Genomic DNA, 18,608 nt, shown 5'->3' on the forward strand with positions numbered 1-18,608 from the left:
TCCCTTCCAAAGACATCCTGTTCTTTCCTTGATGGTCCGTGTTTTCTCACTGCTCCATAACATAAGAGCTTGTCCTGCCACGGACTGTCAGGGAGGAGTTGCTGTTCATCTTCAGTACAGTTTGCTCAGCTGACTTGCAGTTGTAAATGTTTTATTGACCACGCTAATAACAAACTTTTCTCACAAAGCTTATTTTGGTCACTTAGTCAATTCAGAGGTCTTGTTTTCTGGATGCTGCCAAAATGAATGTTGTTACCGAAAGATTTTTAAATCTGTTTTTTGTGTTTGTAAAGCTAGTTGTGATAATAATAGGAAAACTATGTAGGTCAAACACTTCACTGCTGCAAATTCACAAGTAATAAGACAATTTAGCTGCATTATTATATGCAGAGGTTACCTGCTATTGCATGTTGAAAAGTAATGGCCTGAGATTTACGAGTCTTTATGAAGAAGTAAACAAACAAACAAAAGACTTGCGTCAAATTTGGAATATTCCCYGAAGGTTCTGTAAGTTGAGATGCATACAGAACCCTTTAAATGACTTAACTGAAGGGGGAAACAAATCTTGTGCTGTCTGCATCTTGCCTTTATCAAAATAAAAGGTTTGGGGATTAGGACAGGCATGAGCAGTGATGAAACTAAAAAGAAGTGATATTTAAAAGGGAGCTTTCCATCTATGGTCCACATATTACTTTCTGATAAACTGTCAGTTCTAAAGGGATTTGTAGGTTATTGGGGAGGGCATACAGTTTTACCGCTATTTTTAGATGCTAGATTTTGTATGGAAGGCAGCTTCAGCTATTTTATAATTGAAGTAACAATTGTAGATGTTATGATTAAAAATAGTAGGGAAACTGACAGACTGAAAAGAATGAGTGAGAAAACATGAATAACCTTGCCAACATCATGATACTGGAGGGGAAATCCCACTATCAACAACTTTTTCTTAGGTTCTTTTCTCCTAAATTCTATAATGCATCACTAAGGTGTACAAGCCAGGAGTCAAACTTTGAATAACTCTCATCCTTGTGTTGGTTCCTTATGCTTTCCTCAACCAAATGATATAGGCAAGTGATGGCTTGAATGTTGCCCCCAAGTTTCTGAGCAAGATTCATAAAACTAATTTCCTGTTAAATGCGCTCTGTTTTAAAAAGTATGTGAGAGTTTGTGAAGAGAAGACTTTCTATTGATCTTTATCCACACTAGTGAAGTGCCCTCATTGTTTCTATATTGGTATGTTAAGTTGAAAGTATTCCTAGTGCAAACACTGCTTATACTGGCAAAGCTGCATCTTTCCTTATGTTGCTCGGCTGCTGAACTAACTTTATCAATAAAAGGGCAAGTCTGTTGCTGTAACTACACTTATATAAGGGTGTTCTTTGCATTCTTGATGAGAAGAGCTATTTGAAAAGAAATCTTTCATATGAATACATTTTTGCTTCTGGAAAAGCTACTTTTGCAACTGTAGGGCTAGATACAGTTTTACCCCCACCTCCATGTTTACTGTGGGAGTGATGTTTTTCAACACACAAAGTGCATTGAATTTGAAATGGGAGGCTGCTGAAATACAGTATTTGATTTTTGAAGCCTCTCTTCCAATAGGCTGAAGGAGGGGACAGAAGAAGTGAGAGGTTTGGGAGGAGAAAAGGAAAGCAGAAGAGGAGTTATTAGACAGCTGAAAACAGGATCAGCTGCAACATATTGGTGGGGCTTTGATGGAAAAAGATACAGTAACTCAGCTGGCTATGTTGGCCTATTTATTTTTGATATGGCACTTCAAAACTTTAAGATTTATTTTCATTGTATCTTTTAAGGCAGAATACCTTTTCTTGTTAATTCCTGATATCAAGGAGTGGCATGGCCAGTTATTTAACCCAGAGATTTTTTTTTTAATAAGTTATACTATTCATTTAAATATAAGAGTTGTATTCTAGAATTAACAGTTCTGTTGAATTGGCTCTAGGTAGCCTTGCTTAAGAAATGAACAGCAGAAAAATAAGAAGCAGAAAATGACGCCTGCATTCTCAATGATTTGCAATTCTTAAGCCTCATTTTTGTCCCTCTAACTTTTTTTTTCTTTGGTTTTCTACTGAAAAAGCAGACTTCTCGGTACCACTGCATAAGTGTACTGATGTCGAGGAAAAATGACCACATCAGTGTTTGCAAATCAGGAAGGACAAATTATAGTAACACTCGAATGTTTATTATATGAATAGTCACTTCTGTCCTGATGTTGACTTTCATTTTAGTGACACTGAGCAAATTAGTAAGTTTGTTCAATTGCAGTGAGAACAGTATTAATATCTATAGAAATTAAGAAATATTTAAGTAAGTGTAGTGTAATTTGATGTTGCTGGGTTTTGGGGGGGGTTAGAGTGTGTGKGGGGGGGAAGGGGGGGTAGCTAATCCAGGAAAGGAAGACGGGTTTTGTGTTTATTGTAGACTGCTGCTAGTATAGTTGGGCTGCTAAGTTAGATGTATGTTAGTGTTACCTGACTGAGAGAGGTGGTTCTGCAGAACTTGCTTATATGAATTTACACCAATGAAATTATGCTCCTAATTCTAGGGCTTATTTTTCTGTGAAGAACAACTTTATGTTAGGTGAGATACTTTGCAGGTTAAAGTCTGCAGCTTTGCTGACGTAAGTTGAATTTATATTAGGAATATTCTGCTAGTACTGTGTATGTATTTACCTTTTAATGACAAACTTTTGTATATGCCAACCAGTTTTTTTAGTCTTGTCTTGCTTGTCTTTGTCTATGCATTCTAGCTGGTATGCTAGACTGTGTTGTTCCTTCTATGGATTGATTTCATTTGTTTGTGTAAGTGTTGGGAGCCCTCTCATTTCTGCTGCTGCTATTTTCACTGTGCTGATCTCTTCTTCATCAGGCTTATTCTCTGGTTATTCTCTGAACAGTCAGATTAGTTGTACAATATGTCCAAGATGAGCATTGAGCCTGAGTTCTCATCTCTCATAGGTCAATATTCCTATTGTATTAAAAACAAACAAACTCCTACAAACTTCAGTGGGTAAGGATTTGTAGCTTTAGGTACAGTAAGAAATTGATCTCATGTTGACAGTTGCTAATGCTGGCTGTGTCAGAATTAGGGCATAAATGGGGTGGCTGGCATAAATAGGTTTTGTTCCTCTCACAGGAGTGTTCGTTTAAGTTGCACAGTTTGTAAACTTATTTAAAATGGCTGTCCTTACACTACACTTGATCATTTTTTGACACTGATTCATGGCACCTGTTGCTGAAAATACTTGTCAGTAAGAGTCAGTTTTCTAGTGTTGGTGGGTAGTTGTTTCTTTTTAGTTCTTTAATCATAGTAAGTTCTCCACCGGGCTTATATGAGGCTATGTTCTCCAGGCCTTATCTTGGCTTACTCAAACTTTCACAGACTGAAACTTCTAGTGTCTGAAATACTACAATTTGCAATGCTCTTTAGTCTGTAGTGGTTTCTGGTAGCCTTCCAAGGCTAACAAAGTAGTGATCTAGTCTTAGTAGTATATATCTAAATATAATTACAAGTTTGAGAGAGTGAGTTGCACCTTGACTGTAAGATTTGCTACAGACTGTCTTTCTTCTTTAGGTAAAAGCATATTACAGGTAGCACACACTTTTTTTTTTCTTTCTGGATTTTAACTTGTCTGTATCTCCACAGGAATTACTGTGATCATAGAGAGAACCTGAAGTACAATGGGGGACGACAGTGAGTGGATGAAACTGCCCATTGACCAGAAATGTGAACACAAGGTAGGAAATCTTGTCTTTGGCTTGCTGTACCTATCTGCTGTGGTGTTCCTGCATCTGCTAATTGCACTGAAGTTAGGTAATCTTGGCAGTTGCACAGCGTGGGTACAACAGGTCTGAAACTGTTTCAGCAATATAGAGGTTGAATAACAGTTACTAAGTAGAACTTAGTTGCATGATAATCTGTATGACTTAGAGTTGTGCGCTAAAAGATCAGTGCACTCATTCATGTGGAGAAATTACTCATCTGTAGTTGAAACTATTGTTGGGCCCACACCTACTTGTCAGTGATTGCTGGAACTTACGAAGAGCAGTGGGGAAGTCTGGCATCTGCCTATCCAGATCATTCCTGACAGGAGAAAAACGAGTATTTTGTCCTATTTTCCCATTGTTCAGGGAGTCACTGAAGAGAAATCTTGCAGATGCCGACTTACTGGAGTATGCTTTCAACCAAGGTTGAAGTACTTTGCGAGATCGATGTGTTAAAACTATACCATGACACCATTTAAACATGTTTGACTTCTTCCAGTTGTGGAAAGCCAGATTAAATGGCTATGAAGAAGCCCTTAAGCTCTTCCAGAAGATAGATGATGAGAAGAGTCCCGAATGGTCCAAGTATCTTGGATTGATAAAGAAATTTGTGACAGACTCCAATGCAGTGGCTCAATTGAAAGGATTGGAAGCGGCGCTTGCTTATGTTGAAAATGCTCATGTAGCAGGGAAGTAAGTCACCTTTCCTTGCTGTTAGCATGCTGTTACAACAGTTTAATGCCCCTCTCTGAGGAAGACTGCAGGTAAATTGTACGGTGGTCCCTGACAGTTCTGGTGTTTACTGTTGAGAGAAGAATTTGCTTTCTCATCTAGAGAATTTGTTGAGTGTTAGGTTTTCCCTGTAGATGGTCTCCTTGTACATCTTAATTTGTCAGAAACTGTTTATGTAATGCCATACGTTAACAAGGTTCAAAGAAACTATTCCAGTCAGCAGTAAAGATTTCTGAAATGGGAAGAGCAAGTGAAGCAGTAAGTTGATGGGACAGATGGTCTGAACTGGAAATCCCAATTCTCGTTTGACTGAAAAAGTCTGTGTGTAGAGGGACCCTTTTTCTTCCTGGGTGAATGTATAGATCAGATATAAATATCTCCCTTGAAATGAAATGTAATAGTTCTTGTGTGTGTGTGTGGTGTTGCATCCAACTTAACCAGTCTGAATCTGCATAGCTGCCAGTTTCTTCTCTTCCCAGAATGTTTGTTAATATTTCGCTGTCTTCTAGCCTATGAAATAGCCCATACTTCTGAGGGTGAAATAAAAATGTCTAATGGACCGGATCAGTGCTTAGGGCCACCTAGTTTAAGTGACCTGATACAATGAATAAATGCGATATTAAAAAAATAAAATAAAAAAAATAATCCAAAACTTAGTTTAAAAGTCTGACAGCCATGTCAAACTCCTTGATTTAAGGATGAGGTAAATGATTTAGTTGATTGGAAGTTTTGAAATAGATATAAAACTGTGCCAAGATTATGTGCCTATGTTACTTAACTAATGTATGCAGTCTCAGGAAATGGCATTTACTTGTGGACCAAGAAATGTATATTAGTTAATATTCTTTGAGAAGATGTCTTGTAGTCACTGTATGGTGTGGTCCAATATTAGAAACACGCTAAATAGCACTCAGTTTGGAGGAACTCTTTTGAGCTCTTGACTCTTCCAACTAGAGGCTGGAGTCATCCCTTAGAATATATTATTACTTTTGAGGGTAACCTAGAAAGAATTTGGTCCCTATTAGGTGAGGCCATACCACGTTTTCATCCATGTTTCAGGTCTTGTATATGCTTTTCTCGGTGGATAATGGAGTAGGACGTGTAATTTAGTTAACTGTGCCAAAAGTAACTCTCTCTCATTTTTTCAGGACAACAGGAGAAGTAGCTTCTGGAGTTGTAAATAAAGTGTTCAATCAGCCAAAAGCCAGAGCAAAAGAGCTGGGTCTAGATATATGTTTAATGTATATAGAAATTGAGAAAGGGGAGGCAGTGCAAGAAGAGTTGCTAAAGGGTCTGGACAACAAAAACCCCAAAATCATAGTTGCATGTATAGAAACATTGAGGAAAGCACTAAGGTAAGCTTTTAGATTCCACCTCCCCTTCCCTAACCCTAGCACTACACAATCTGATCTGTTGCTTAAACCTTTTCAGTGGGCTCTTGTCATCATTGAATAGCGTTTGTCTTTACTGAACTGATATTTTATGGCAACAGCAGTTGTGAGAGATATCATGGGATTTGTTGATGTGGGGGGGTGCCTTTGTTATAAGGCTTATCTGGATCACTTTTGTTGTTCACAACTTTTTGCCAAACTTCCATTTTTAACAAAAATAGACCTCTAAAGGTGAAGGGCAGGGTTAACACATCTATTTTAGATTGTAGAGCTTCTCTTTTCAACAGCTGAAATCAACTTGTAAAACTAAAACCTGTAGTCCTAATTTTAAAAACCTAGTGTTACTCACACTTATCCTTATGGATATGAGCTTCTTCAATTGGCTACATCATGTACATAAATAAAAGCTCATTGCACAATAAGTTTATTTTAAGTCAGAACTAACAGTGTCACTTTCCATTGTCTATATAAAGTTTCCTTGGCAAAAAAGAGCTGATAATGCTCTCTAAAAATCAAATCTAATTAAAATTGGAAGTGCATTGCAAGGTTAGAATTGGAGATTCTTTTTTTTGTCCCACTTCGTGTTTGTTTGCTGCCTTTGGAGGTTGAATGAAAAATACTAGAAAAAATAATTTTGGTACTAAAGGCCAGAATATCTTTTTCCTGGAAAAAATTAGTTCCTGTGAAAACTCTATGCATAATGATAGGTGGAGAAAATTCTTACACTAGATAATTTTTAGTGAGTTGGGAGAAGCATGTGTTTTGATGGTCCTTGTTAACTAGTTGTTTCAGACTCCAGTAACGAAAATCAAAATAAAAAAAATCAGGCTTAGCACAGGGCCTGTGCTACTATTAAGTGAAACTACTGTCCTGCATTTAAGAATAATATTTTAGCTATTTTAAATTGCCTTATCAAATCAAATGACCTTTTGATAATAAATGTAATTAGAAACCTGTATAGTCTTCCTCAATATCTTTCAGCTAACTGCATCTAAAAAATAGTTCTCTCTGCCTATTTTTGTGTACAGTGTTTTATTATATTTGAGATGACAAGATCAATTTTTTTCATGAGGACCTGTGGAGTTAACCTTGAATTTCAGCTTTTGAGTTGTGTAGCTACTGAGATTTATCATGTACATTGACTGACTTTATCTACATTGACAGCAAGATTTATCTGTGTTGTAGCTAGGTTGATAGCTTCAGTGTGTAACTAGTTTAGCTTCAGATGTTCTTTATCTTCTATTAAAGTTTCCTTTTTTGTGTGTGTGTTATTATATGAATTATGTAAGAATAAGATAATTTGATGAAGCCTGATGTTGCTTAAACATTTTTTCCTAATATACCTTTCAAAAAAGGGCATAATAATCTTAGGCCATACATGCATTCATATTCTGCATTTAAGTTGTGTTAACTCCAAGAATGGAGCCTCTTCTGCAGGTTTTGAATACTTAATGCTTCTCATAAAGTGGCCTTGGCAGTAAAACTTTTAGAAAGTTAGACATTTAGTTCTTGAGCAGTCATTTTTTACTAGCTCTTTCATGAAGTATTTGATTGGAGGGAAGCATGAAAAAAGTGCGAGTCAGAAAGGTCAGTTAAAGTTCTCAAGGAAGAGAAATAGTTCTGAATCAAAAAAATATTTCATGGCTTCTGAGATGATGTAGATATGATGCAGTAAATACCGTAGCAGCTAATGAAATTTTACTGTGAGTATGAAAAGAATGCTTTTGTGTTCTCATTCAACAGTGGTTGAAAAATGAAGTTTAATATATTAGATTCAACAGCATGCGGAATCTGCTGGTGGGGAAGGGTAATTGCCCTGGGGAGTTTCTTTTGTGTGTCCTTTCAGCAGCAGATATTTCAACATGTGTATTATCTGTGAAGATGACCCAGGCTCACTATAATTATCTGGTCCAACAAGTGGCAAAATGACTAATGCTTTTACTGCAGTTTGCCTCCAAGGATAGAGAAAGGAGATTCTATTCTGATTTAAAAAAAACCAAAAAACAAAAAAAAAACATACAAATTTCAGTCTAAGGACATTCTCCACCCCCTTCCTGCAAGGGAACAGTTTCAGCCAGCAAGTTGGATCAGATTTCATTAGGTGCTCTGAAATAATTTCAGAGGACTGATTTTTGTTGTTTCATGCTGGATGTGGAGGATAATTGTTATAGGTCAGATATTCTTTAAAATCATGCAACAACTATGAGTAGTTTCACAAAATAATGGAGGTAGTACTAATTTGAGTGTATGAGAGAATCCTTTATGTGTAATGGGTGTATTTCATAGACTGTGTTTAAATTAAATTAGCTTTTGGTGGTTCACTCTGTTTCCTATTTAGGCACTGATGCTATTCCATGTTTCTAACTTTCAGTGAATTTGGTTCAAAAATAATCTCACTGAAGCCAATCATTAAAGTATTGCCAAAACTTTTTGAATCTCGGGAAAAGGCTGTTCGAGATGAAGCCAAACTCCTTGCTGTGGAGATCTACCGTTGGATAAGGGATGCTCTGAGACCTCCATTACAGAACATAAATTCTGTTCAGGTAGGCAGAAGGAAGTTTGTATCCAGGCATTCGAGAGAGGACTTCTATGTGTACCCCCAATCACCCTTGCCAATCCTGTGTGGGTGGTATTTGGCCTTGTTAAAGTTAGATTTTTTTCATTAACAATGGCATTATTTTTAGCTTCTGTAACATTTACTTAAAATGTTGATCCCTCTTTGTTATTTGTAGAGAAATCATGACAACATTTTGTTGCTCTGATTATGTATGAAGTTTAGGGAGAGGGGGAGAAAAGAAGCATCATACTAGAACTGAAGAGGTGAATTTGGAGATGTGGAATGGCATTGCTTGAAGATATAACCCCAGGACAAACAGTTACCATTATAAAAGACCCCTGCAGTGAAAGTACTTGGATCCATCGTTTTCCTTTTCTATTTTTTTCTTACATTATCTTTTTTTCACAGCCCTTCAAATTTGTTCTGCTAGTGCTCAGGATATGATTGTTTCAGTTCAGGAAGTGGCTTTACATTATGATAGATAACTGTTATTGGAGAAAAAACTTCCATTATTTTAAAAATTCATAAATTATTTATGCAACTTTACCCTCTCTCCCACCCACTTGAATTAATTGAGTTCAGGTATAAAAGAGTAATTTTATTCATGTTATTTAAAAAAAAAAAATCACAAAGTTGCATGGTGGGGAGTGTGGGTGTGTGGTGTTCTGTTTTGTTTTTTGTTTTTTACAACTAATCTTTGGCTGTCTAATCGAACTTGGCTGAACATGTTCATTTCATCTTAGTGCTACTCTGACGATGGCATGGCTTTAACATAAAGAATTTCCTTCATGTCAGCCATTCTTATTTTAACCCTCTACAGAAGACATGCAACATTCTGATTGTTCTGCAGTTTGTTTTTATGCAAATGCTTTGTACTTAATACTTATTTTTCTTGACAACATTCTATGTTATGTGAATACGCTTGACTGTTCAATGTTATGTGAATATACTTGTGAGCATCTGAACAGTGAATGTGGTCGCTTCTTTGGTGGCAGGACAAATATTATTACAGTGTAATATTTAAAGTGAACCCAAAAGATCGTTCTGCTGGATCTTTCAGATGGGAAAATCGCTTTGCCTTCCATGAAGGTTTGCTTGTCTGGAATACGTGCAAAATGTTTCTGATATGGTGATTCATTTCCCTTTGGCAGCTAAAAGAACTGGAGGAAGAATGGGTCAAACTGTCATCAGCTGCTCCTAAGCAGACCAGATTCTTGCGTTCCCAACAAGAGTTGAAAGCAAAGTTTGAGCAGCAGCAGGCAGTTGGAGATGCAGATGGAGGTAATTTGTTTCATCGTTGAACTCCGTTGGAAAATATATCGCTGGTGTATGATTTGTGAAGGAATGCATTAAATCACTTATGCAAGTCACTCTGCTTACATTTGCCTCTCTTCTGGTTGCAGGAGGTGATGATGGGGATGAGGCAGTGCCGCAAGTAGATGCATATGAGTTGCTTGAAGCTGTAGAAATTCTTTCCAAGCTTCCCAAAGACTTCTATGACAAAATAGTAAGCATAAACTTATGCTACCAGTTAATTCTATGGTGTGTGGAGCTAATGAATTCTAAGGCTGACTTGCATTCTGCAACGTAAGCTATCCTGCTACATGGATAATAACGGACTAGTGTAAGCAAAATGTAGGTAATCGTAAAAAGGTCACAAAATTTGATTTACCAGCAAGTAAAGCTGTAATTTTAAGGAGCTGAGATATGTCTTGGGAAAGAATTGTATTTCACATTGCATTGCAATTGTTAATGTTGAACTGTAGGGAGACTTTCTTGGGATAGAATTGGAGCTTTGAAGTATATGATTTTGTAGCAAGTATGTTTTTCTAGAATTGTTTGCATTTATAAGTTAATGTAAATGATTTGCTCTGCAGGAAGCAAAAAAGTGGCAAGAGAGGAAAGAAGCTCTAGAAGCTGTTGAAATGCTGGTGAAAAATCCCAAATTGGAAGCAGGAGACTATGCAGACTTGGTGAAAGTTCTCAAAAAGGTAATAAACAAAACCTAGAACATATGTCGTTTAGTATTATTTTGCAATTTATTTGTATTAAATTTAAAGTTCTAATCCAGATAATACTCTGGAAATAACCCAATCTGTGGTCTATTAACTATACTAAGAAATTCTTCCAAGTCTTTGAAACTTGGCTGTTCAGCCTCTATCATTGCTTTATTCTCTGCAGGTTGTTGGAAAAGATACAAATGTTATGTTAGTTGCTTTGGCTGCCAAATGCCTTGCTGGACTAGCTGCTGGCCTCCGAAAGAAATTTGGACAATATGCAGGACATGTAAGTAAGAGTATGTACTTTTTTCTGTTTCTCCTTGACACTGGACACCAGTAAAGACCCTGGTTTTATTGTTTGACTATCAGGCCTTGGTATCAAAGGTAGTCTTTACACTATTATGAAAACTTACCTGCCCCTTAATGGAGTAAGCAGTGAAGTATTTGCCAAGATCTCTTGCAGCATTAAGTTAAAAAGGACCTTGTTTTGCTGTTTGTTCACATTCAGCAACACGAAGCTTACTATTGCAATAATTCTTGTGTACTAAGATAACTCTAAATTACTCTGCCATGAAATGCACTTTATTTACATTACCTCATCCTGGAGATACACCCACAGAAATGCATTTGTAGCCCACAGTGGAAAAATAGCTTTTGAGCCTGAATTCTGCTTAGCAGTTCTGTGGTTTCTTTCTTCTTTTGTCTGTTTTCCACAACCGAACTATTGATATTTTTGGTACCAAAGTGTTCTAGTTTTATGTTTTTCTCCATTCTCTTTCCATGCTCTTCTGTTGCCAGCAATTAGTATCAGAGAATATGGGCAAGTTTAACTGATTTTCAGAAAGAAAGGGAGCTTTTAGGTAATTGCAGTTACCTCCTTTGTTTCTCAGGTCCCCTGTTGTTGTGTTCTTTAAGCTGCTCAACCTTAATTTTTCTTGTGATAAGCAAGAGGGAGCTGGAGGTAGAGCTTAGAGGCAGAGAGAACTGATGTGCATGGCTTCTGTTGCATTGTATTTTATAACAAGTTGGAAAAGTACCAAATCTCCCTGCTTCAGAAACATTCAAGTCTACTGAATTCTGATTGAACAACATTTTGGACAAAGTCTCTTTCATTTGAAAACTGGCTGTAGTTATAAGAAGCATTATTACATCTGTTTACACTGGCTTTGTGTTTTAAAGGTTAACTCTCATAGCTACTGAATTAGTATTGAAAAAGCTGAGCTTCTGAAATAAAGGTATAGCTCCATGGTTGCAGAGCAAATGGAGATGAGAAAATATCTTTTTTGGGAACTGTAATGGCAGCCTTGAATTGCATAATCTCAGTACTCATTTTGCCAGTTGATTTGGGTTGTTTGCAAGTCAAGTTTTTATTTACTAGTGAGGTAGATGTAGACTCCTCCTGAGAGGAGGCATTTGAAGTATTCATAAAATAAAGCTGTTGCTAGTATTATTGTGTATAGTTCGAAGTATACTAGAGTTAAGGAAGAAACAGTCCTGTATTTTACTGAAACTAACAACTGCAGAATTGTATTTAGCAGTACAGGACAGCTCTTCCAATACTTTTTTTTTTTTTTTTTTTTTTTTTTTTTTTTTTTTTTTTTTTTTTTGGATACCTATGAAACCGAAGGAATTCAGATTTGACTACAGTAGCATGTATGCAGATCTGTGGTGTCACATTCTGTATTAGTTGAAGTTTTTGGAGTGCTAAAGGCTCTGTGAAAGGTAATTTGCAAGCTCTGGCCCAGCAAAGGTTATAGGCTGAGCCTAAGTCACTGTTTGTCACAGTGAGTTGAGATCTCATAGTCAACTTTTGAGTAGAAAATGTTATCTCTGGATAATGTATTCTGCATTATGTGAGAGCTTATCACTTCTATAAGAAATCTGACAGCTCCTAAATTACGGACTGCATTATGTTTGCAAAATCTTCAAAATAACTTGCTTTTCACAGTTAAAAACTCAGCCTGTCTTTGGCTCAACATTTCAATGTCTGTTTGACAGAAACTTTTATTGTTATAGTATTAAGCATGTAGGTTATAGTGACCATCGTTAGATGGTGCTGCTCATATTACTGGCGCATGAGAATGCCAGTTGATCTCTTACAGCAGTGGCTGATTGAGCAGCTATATTGAATATAAATTGCTGTGAAATTTCAGCATGGCATAGGGTAATGTCAGGTGTGCTTTTTCAAATTAGTACATCTATAAAGTGTTGTCCTAAGAAGGATTCAGGTTGCTTTACAACCATGGTCTTGTCAGCTCTGAGCCAAACAAGAGTGTCTTAGTGATCTGTCAGGAAGCTGGGAAAGAGGGGGCAGGTTATATACCTCCTTGGATCCTTATAGTACAAGTGCGCAGCACTCTGTACTGTGAAATCATTTAATTTCTATTCTATTGCTTTGTGTTCCAGACTGGTAGATCCAGAGTATTCATCTGTAATTATGTGAACTTGTGTATCTGGCTTTTGATTAGCTTTACTATGAAATTGCTTAAAAAGTGTATTTGTTAATAGGTGGGCTAGAATTAATATAACATTGGAGATCAGCTGGAACAGGCTAGTTCATACTGCTGTTGTGTACTCCTAGAGGGAGCGGAAGAGGTGTTATTCGGATTATTTGTTTGTTTACACAATATCAGGGAGCAAACTGTCAAGCTTTCCAATTATACTAGTGAAGAATGGTTTGACAGTCCCCTTGCCCATTTCTTTCTCTGTCTTCTGTAGGTTGTCCCAACAATCTTGGAGAAATTTAAAGAGAAGAAGCCTCAGGTAGTGCAGGCACTGCAGGAGGCCATAGATGCAATCTTTCTTACAGTAAGTAAGAAAGTGACAGTTTTCCCATTGTCTCAGAATTGATCTCTAATTTTGATCTACTGTTCTTTTCCTTTACTGAAACTAATAAATTCTTTATCCGACACTGTAGACCACACTGCAGAATATAAGTGAAGATGTGTTAGCAGTGATGGACAACAAAAACCCAACAATTAAACAGCAAACATCCCTTTTCATTGCAAGAAGCTTCCGTCACTGCTCACCTTCTACTCTGCCAAAAAGCCTGTTAAAACCCTTCTGTGCTGCACTTCTCAAGGTAAGGCAGGAGGGGTTGGTACTTCTCTAGCACTGACTTACACAGTACTGTTACAAAGCATTGCATTGGTTTGGGAGAAAGAGCGATAGTGAAAGGAATGATGAGTTGCTCTGTGCTGTGCTTCTTATGTCTCACGCATCAGTGTCTGTTTTGAGTGATGTCAAACTTGAAGGTGACTGTCAGTCATGGAAATAGTTTAGTCCCCTCTTTCTCAGCTGTCCCTGAAAACTGAAGACTCACTAAGTTTATAATAGGCTAAGGCAGTGATTTGTAAGGATTAAACTTCTGGAGGTTGTATCACTTCTTACAGACACTTCTAGCAAACATTTATTGCAATGTTACAGATCATTTACCATGAATAAAAGGACCATCATTTGGTTTTATAAACTGTAAGTACATTAGAGCATTTATCATTGTAAGCCATAGTAATGTTTACTACTTTCATTACAAAATAGCCCTTTGCTTCTTATGGGAAATTTCTCTGGCTTCAAAAATGGAGTTTTGAAAAGGATTGCAGAACTTCAAACTTCAAGTAAACTTCCATGGTATTGCAGTATCTCTTTCTTAAAGCATGAATATTTATCTTTTCCTTGTATGAAAGATCCAAATATGGGAAACTGAGTGTATCTGGAAAATAGTAGAATTGATCGGACCTAAGTGTGAAGGAAAACAGGCGTGGAGAAATAACCTTTTTCTTCCTGCAGTGGAATATTAAAGATTATTTTGTAGTAGCTGTAGATTTAAAATAAATAAATGGAGAGACTAAAAGATCTTTATACTGAAAATTGATTTAAAATCTCAACTAGACGTGAGCTGCAAATTATGTGATACAAGCTGTCTTTCTCCACAGCATATCAATGATTCTGCCCCTGAAGTAAGAGATGCTGGATTTGAAGCATTAGGCACAGCCTTGAAAGTGGCTGGAGAGAAAGCTGTGAACCCTTTTCTAGCAGATGTAGACAAACTAAAACTTGATCGGGTAAGTTTGTTGTTATAGATGCTATAATGCTGCAGTCTAATGTGAAGTATCTGTTTGTCTTCAAGACTGCATTTTCTGTGACTTTAAACGAACAACCCACTTCCCCCCCCCCCAAAAAAAAAACAAAACAAAAAAAACCCCACATTCTTTCTCCGCCTGAATCAAAATTTATAGGGATTTAGGTCACAAGCATATGGCCAATTCTATATTATGAGATAGGATTTGATGTTTAAGACTTGCTTTCCAACACTGAGTTTTCATGTTTGTGTATATGCTGACGAGTTTGTTTACTGGATGATGTTAATGTGCTAAGAATTGGTCTTTAGAACATCCATAAATATCTTAGGGGTGTGGGGGGAGGTTGTCTTAATGCTTTCTCTGTGTGTAAATGCACTTCATTTTGAACTAGGAAAATGAATATAGCAATACAGCGACAGCTAATGCCATTGACTTGTTAACATTACTACTGGAAGTAACACAGGATGGTAAAATTTTGTCGGCTAAACAGCTTAAAACTTTATGCATTTTCTCTGGAGTAGTAAAACCTGAACCACTGCTGTTGAAGTGGTGATGAATTATGTATATATCCAGTTGTGGTAGTTAAAACTAGCTGCTTTCCCTCTCCCCCTCCCCCCCCCAAACTCCTGTTTGTCAGATTAAGGAATGCGCTGAAAAGGTGGAACTGGTTTATGGTAAAAAGATGGGAGGAACAGCTGATAAAAAAGAAGGCAAGCCTGCTATTGGAAAGGCCCCTGTTCTCTCAGGGGCTGCTGGAGATAAAGAAACAAAAGATGCAGCAGCCAAACCAGGGCCACTGAAGAAAGCACCTGCTATGAAGGTAAGAGCGATTGTCAAGAGGTTCTGACAAGTGATCGCGTAGAATAGTTGCCTCTGGAAGATCAAAGCTGGTCTGTCAGACTTCTTCTATCCAGGAATCGCTATGATTAATCTGTTCTTCTGTAGTAGTAGGTGAGCCCAGCAACAAAAAGAACCTGGGTCTTTCTCAGAAAGTACTTGATGAAACCTCAGTTTTTGTCATCTAAACTGTTTTGTTGCTTATGCTTAATACCAAATTTTGATACTGAAATACTGATAGACTGTTGGAGGTGTTCAGAGAAACCTCAGATATGCTAACATTAATGTCCTTTGTAATGATATAGTAGTATTTGACTGAACTTCCTTTTTTTTCCCCTGTTTTTTTAATAGCAAGACCACTACATACGTGTTGAGTATTTTCTGCTGTGCTGTTTTAGTTTGCTACCATAGATTGTTTAAACCACTAGCTTGTGTTATTTTAAAATGATTGTTTGGATTTAAAAAATTGACCTAGGCAGTACTATAGATAGTCTTTGTAATACCCTATTTTTTTCCCCTGGCTGGGAAAAATAGCTCTAAAACCTAGGAGTGAATAGTAGAACAGATCATATTTTTTACAATCTACTGATAGTCTGGGATCTCTCTTTCCAAGCTGAAGGTCACAAGTTTAATATGCAGTCAGTATCTAAAGGAAATTGCATGAATGAACTTATTTGCTGAACTTTCCTAAATGCATACATTCTTCCCCCCTTCATCTCTCATTGTCCTGTGTGTCCTGTTACTGTACCTGATTTCTAAAATCTAGTAGTCTGAAAGGAAAGTATGAGTTAAATAAGCCATTGCAGAAGATTACTACTTTGTCTGTAGTAACTATGGTACTAGAGAGATAAGTTTACCAAATGTATCTTTTGATATTGTAATGTAGAAATGTGGAAAAATAACAATTCTTTTGATATCTGGTGAACTATAGGCCTGTTTGATCCTGGCTGACTTGTCTGTTTCCTTTCTAGTCTGGGGGCCTGCCCAAGAAAGGCAAGCCAGCTGCAGCTGCTGGTATGGGAGGTGCTGGGGCTAAAGGCAAGAAGGGTCCTGAGACCAAAGAGATATTTGAATCAGAGCTCTCAGTAAGTATTCTGGTATTTTATGAAATATGGAGTGCTGCATATAAGTAGTTCTAGTTAATCGGTTATTGAGCTATTACAGATTCCTTCCCCCCCCCCCCCCCAAAAAAAAACACCTAAAATTGGGGTATTTATGATACAAGGTAAACCAATGCATTTAAATAAAGAATAACTTATAAACTTGTTTTTTGATATAGTCTGGTAGATACACCTGTTCTTCAGATGTCTGTACCAGGCCATATAAGACAGTAAACAATAAATCATGCAAATGTGATGGGGATTGCCATGTTGTCTCCGAACTAGCAAAAGATGGAGAAAGTTAGTTTACCTGTAGTTCAGAATGCATGACTTCTTGTGGGTGTCTGGCATTATAAGCCTGAAAATACAGTATTGTGGAGTTTACTTTGAAATCTAAAGTAGAATACATTAATAATTCAATGAACTAATTTGAGCCTTTCCCATGCTGTTCAGATTAAGTTGCGCTTCAAAAAAGCATTTGAATTCTGCATGTTAGTTGAGCCATGCATCTGGCTTATGGGTTTGAATTAGACACTTGTAGGTTCCTACCTTTTTCCTTCATCTTCTTGGTATGGAACCAAGTAAGCTAAGATATCTGTGGGTCAAGCAGTCACAAAAAGCTGTTCAAGCTTTGACTATTCTCTTGCTAGGTCTGTCGTAAATATTTTGGATTGCCAATTATGTTTAAAGTATCTCTTAGTATAAACTAGATACTTAATGGAAAGTATTCATATCTCTATGCAGTGGAGAATGAATATGCAGTCCCTGAGGGTGATAGAGGCACTAGTGAAATAAGGGAAGCTTTCATAATGTTTCATTTTCTAAAACGACTTGAATTTTTCATTTCTTCTAAATAAATACAGAAAATAGGGAGAAGACATAGTTCTCTTACCAACCACTGACTCATTGCTGTGAATAATTTTCATATAAATTTCATATAAATTTGATATTTATAAATATTTTTATATAAATCATATAAAATTGTCATGCAAATCTTAGTCTACGCTTGCTTAATTCTAAATGTAGATAATGGCTGCCCAGTATTATTTTAGATTGTCTGTATAATGTAACTGGTTGTACTTTTTCAAGATAATTTCTGGTACAGTGTCCTTTTGTATGATTTAGCAGTAGCAGCTTCTCAAATTTATAAACTAACTCATACAAAAACTTTCAACCTACAGCACAAAACTTTTCATCCTATGGGTTCACTTGTATTTTGTAAGTGCACCACAGGGAAGGTTTCACACATTTCACCACACATTTCAGCATATCATCTGTCCTTAAGGCTGCTGCACCTGTCCAAGGGAACCTGCAGGGTGTTAATCTTGTTCTGATCTGTTCACAGATAGAAGTGTGTGAAGAAAAAGCTGCTGCTGTTCTCCCAGCTTCTTGCATCCAGCAGTTGGACAGTGGTAACTGGAAAGAGAGGCTTGCCTGCATGGAGGAGTTTCAGAAGGTAAGTTTGTAGCAGTAGATGAGAGATGTGGAGGGGGAAATAAAGAAAGCTTTATTTATTTATTTATTTATTTATTTTTAAAGCTTTTTAGGACTGGTAGTTCTTTTAAAAGACATACTGATGTAGTGGTATGTCAGCAAACCACTTCAGTAGGGTTAAACAATATTTGCAAAATAAACATGCCTTATGTGGTTTAAACAACTCTTATTCCATGAAGATAATGGAATTAGTCTTTTAGTTTAGTGTAGGTAGTTACTTTTTTTTGTCTAATGTACTTACATGTGGATTAAGGAGGCGTAGAGGTCTCTCTAAAATGTTAAGTCAGTATTTCTAAAACTTTTTTTTTTGTGAAGTGGGCAAAAATACTTGTAAGCAAGGCTGTGCTGGTTGCAGTGTTAGTAGTGCATCATGTGTCACAAAACTTAAGCATCATGAATCACAAGCAACTGTAATGTCAAGCCTGACTTTCTTCCCATAGTGTGTGTTATAAGACCTTTGAGAGTTCACATTCAAAAAGGCATCAGCTCTAGATGTACAAATATTTCAGAAAACAGCATTACAGCTGCTATTTGAGTTTTAATATTTAGTAAAAAAGGCAACTAATTGAAATCACGTTTCTGAAACCATGACTGACCATACTGAAATGCTGATGCAGAAGCCAGAATAACTTT

At 36.9% G+C, this 18,608-nt stretch overlaps 1 protein-coding gene across 4 annotated transcripts in view; it reads left to right on the forward strand.

Moving 5' to 3' along the window:
• Window positions 1–18,608, forward strand: part of CKAP5 (cytoskeleton associated protein 5) — a 52,389-nt gene that overhangs the window by 6,351 nt on the left and 27,430 nt on the right. For 3 of the 4 annotated variants that reach the window (XM_026082377.1, XM_026082378.1, XM_026082379.1), the window contains exons 2-15: window positions 3,667–3,758; window positions 4,285–4,478; window positions 5,666–5,872; window positions 8,280–8,451; window positions 9,617–9,746; window positions 9,869–9,972; window positions 10,343–10,456; window positions 10,647–10,751; window positions 13,184–13,273; window positions 13,383–13,547; window positions 14,398–14,526; window positions 15,182–15,364; window positions 16,353–16,466; window positions 17,827–17,937. In XM_026082377.1, the coding sequence (XP_025938162.1) occupies window positions 3,702–3,758; window positions 4,285–4,478; window positions 5,666–5,872; window positions 8,280–8,451; window positions 9,617–9,746; window positions 9,869–9,972; window positions 10,343–10,456; window positions 10,647–10,751; window positions 13,184–13,273; window positions 13,383–13,547; window positions 14,398–14,526; window positions 15,182–15,364; window positions 16,353–16,466; window positions 17,827–17,937 (1,875 nt within the window). In that variant the 5' untranslated portion in view covers window positions 3,667–3,701. The remainder of the gene's footprint in view (window positions 1–3,666; window positions 3,759–4,284; window positions 4,479–5,665; window positions 5,873–8,279; window positions 8,452–9,616; window positions 9,747–9,868; window positions 9,973–10,342; window positions 10,457–10,646; window positions 10,752–13,183; window positions 13,274–13,382; window positions 13,548–14,397; window positions 14,527–15,181; window positions 15,365–16,352; window positions 16,467–17,826; window positions 17,938–18,608) is intronic. The other variant, XM_026082380.1, reaches the window with a different exon arrangement.

The sequence above is a fragment of the Apteryx rowi genome, unplaced genomic scaffold (assembly GCF_003343035.1).
Source record: "Apteryx rowi isolate R43461 unplaced genomic scaffold, aptRow1 scaffold_574, whole genome shotgun sequence".
Lineage (NCBI taxonomy): Eukaryota > Metazoa > Chordata > Aves > Apterygiformes > Apterygidae > Apteryx > Apteryx rowi.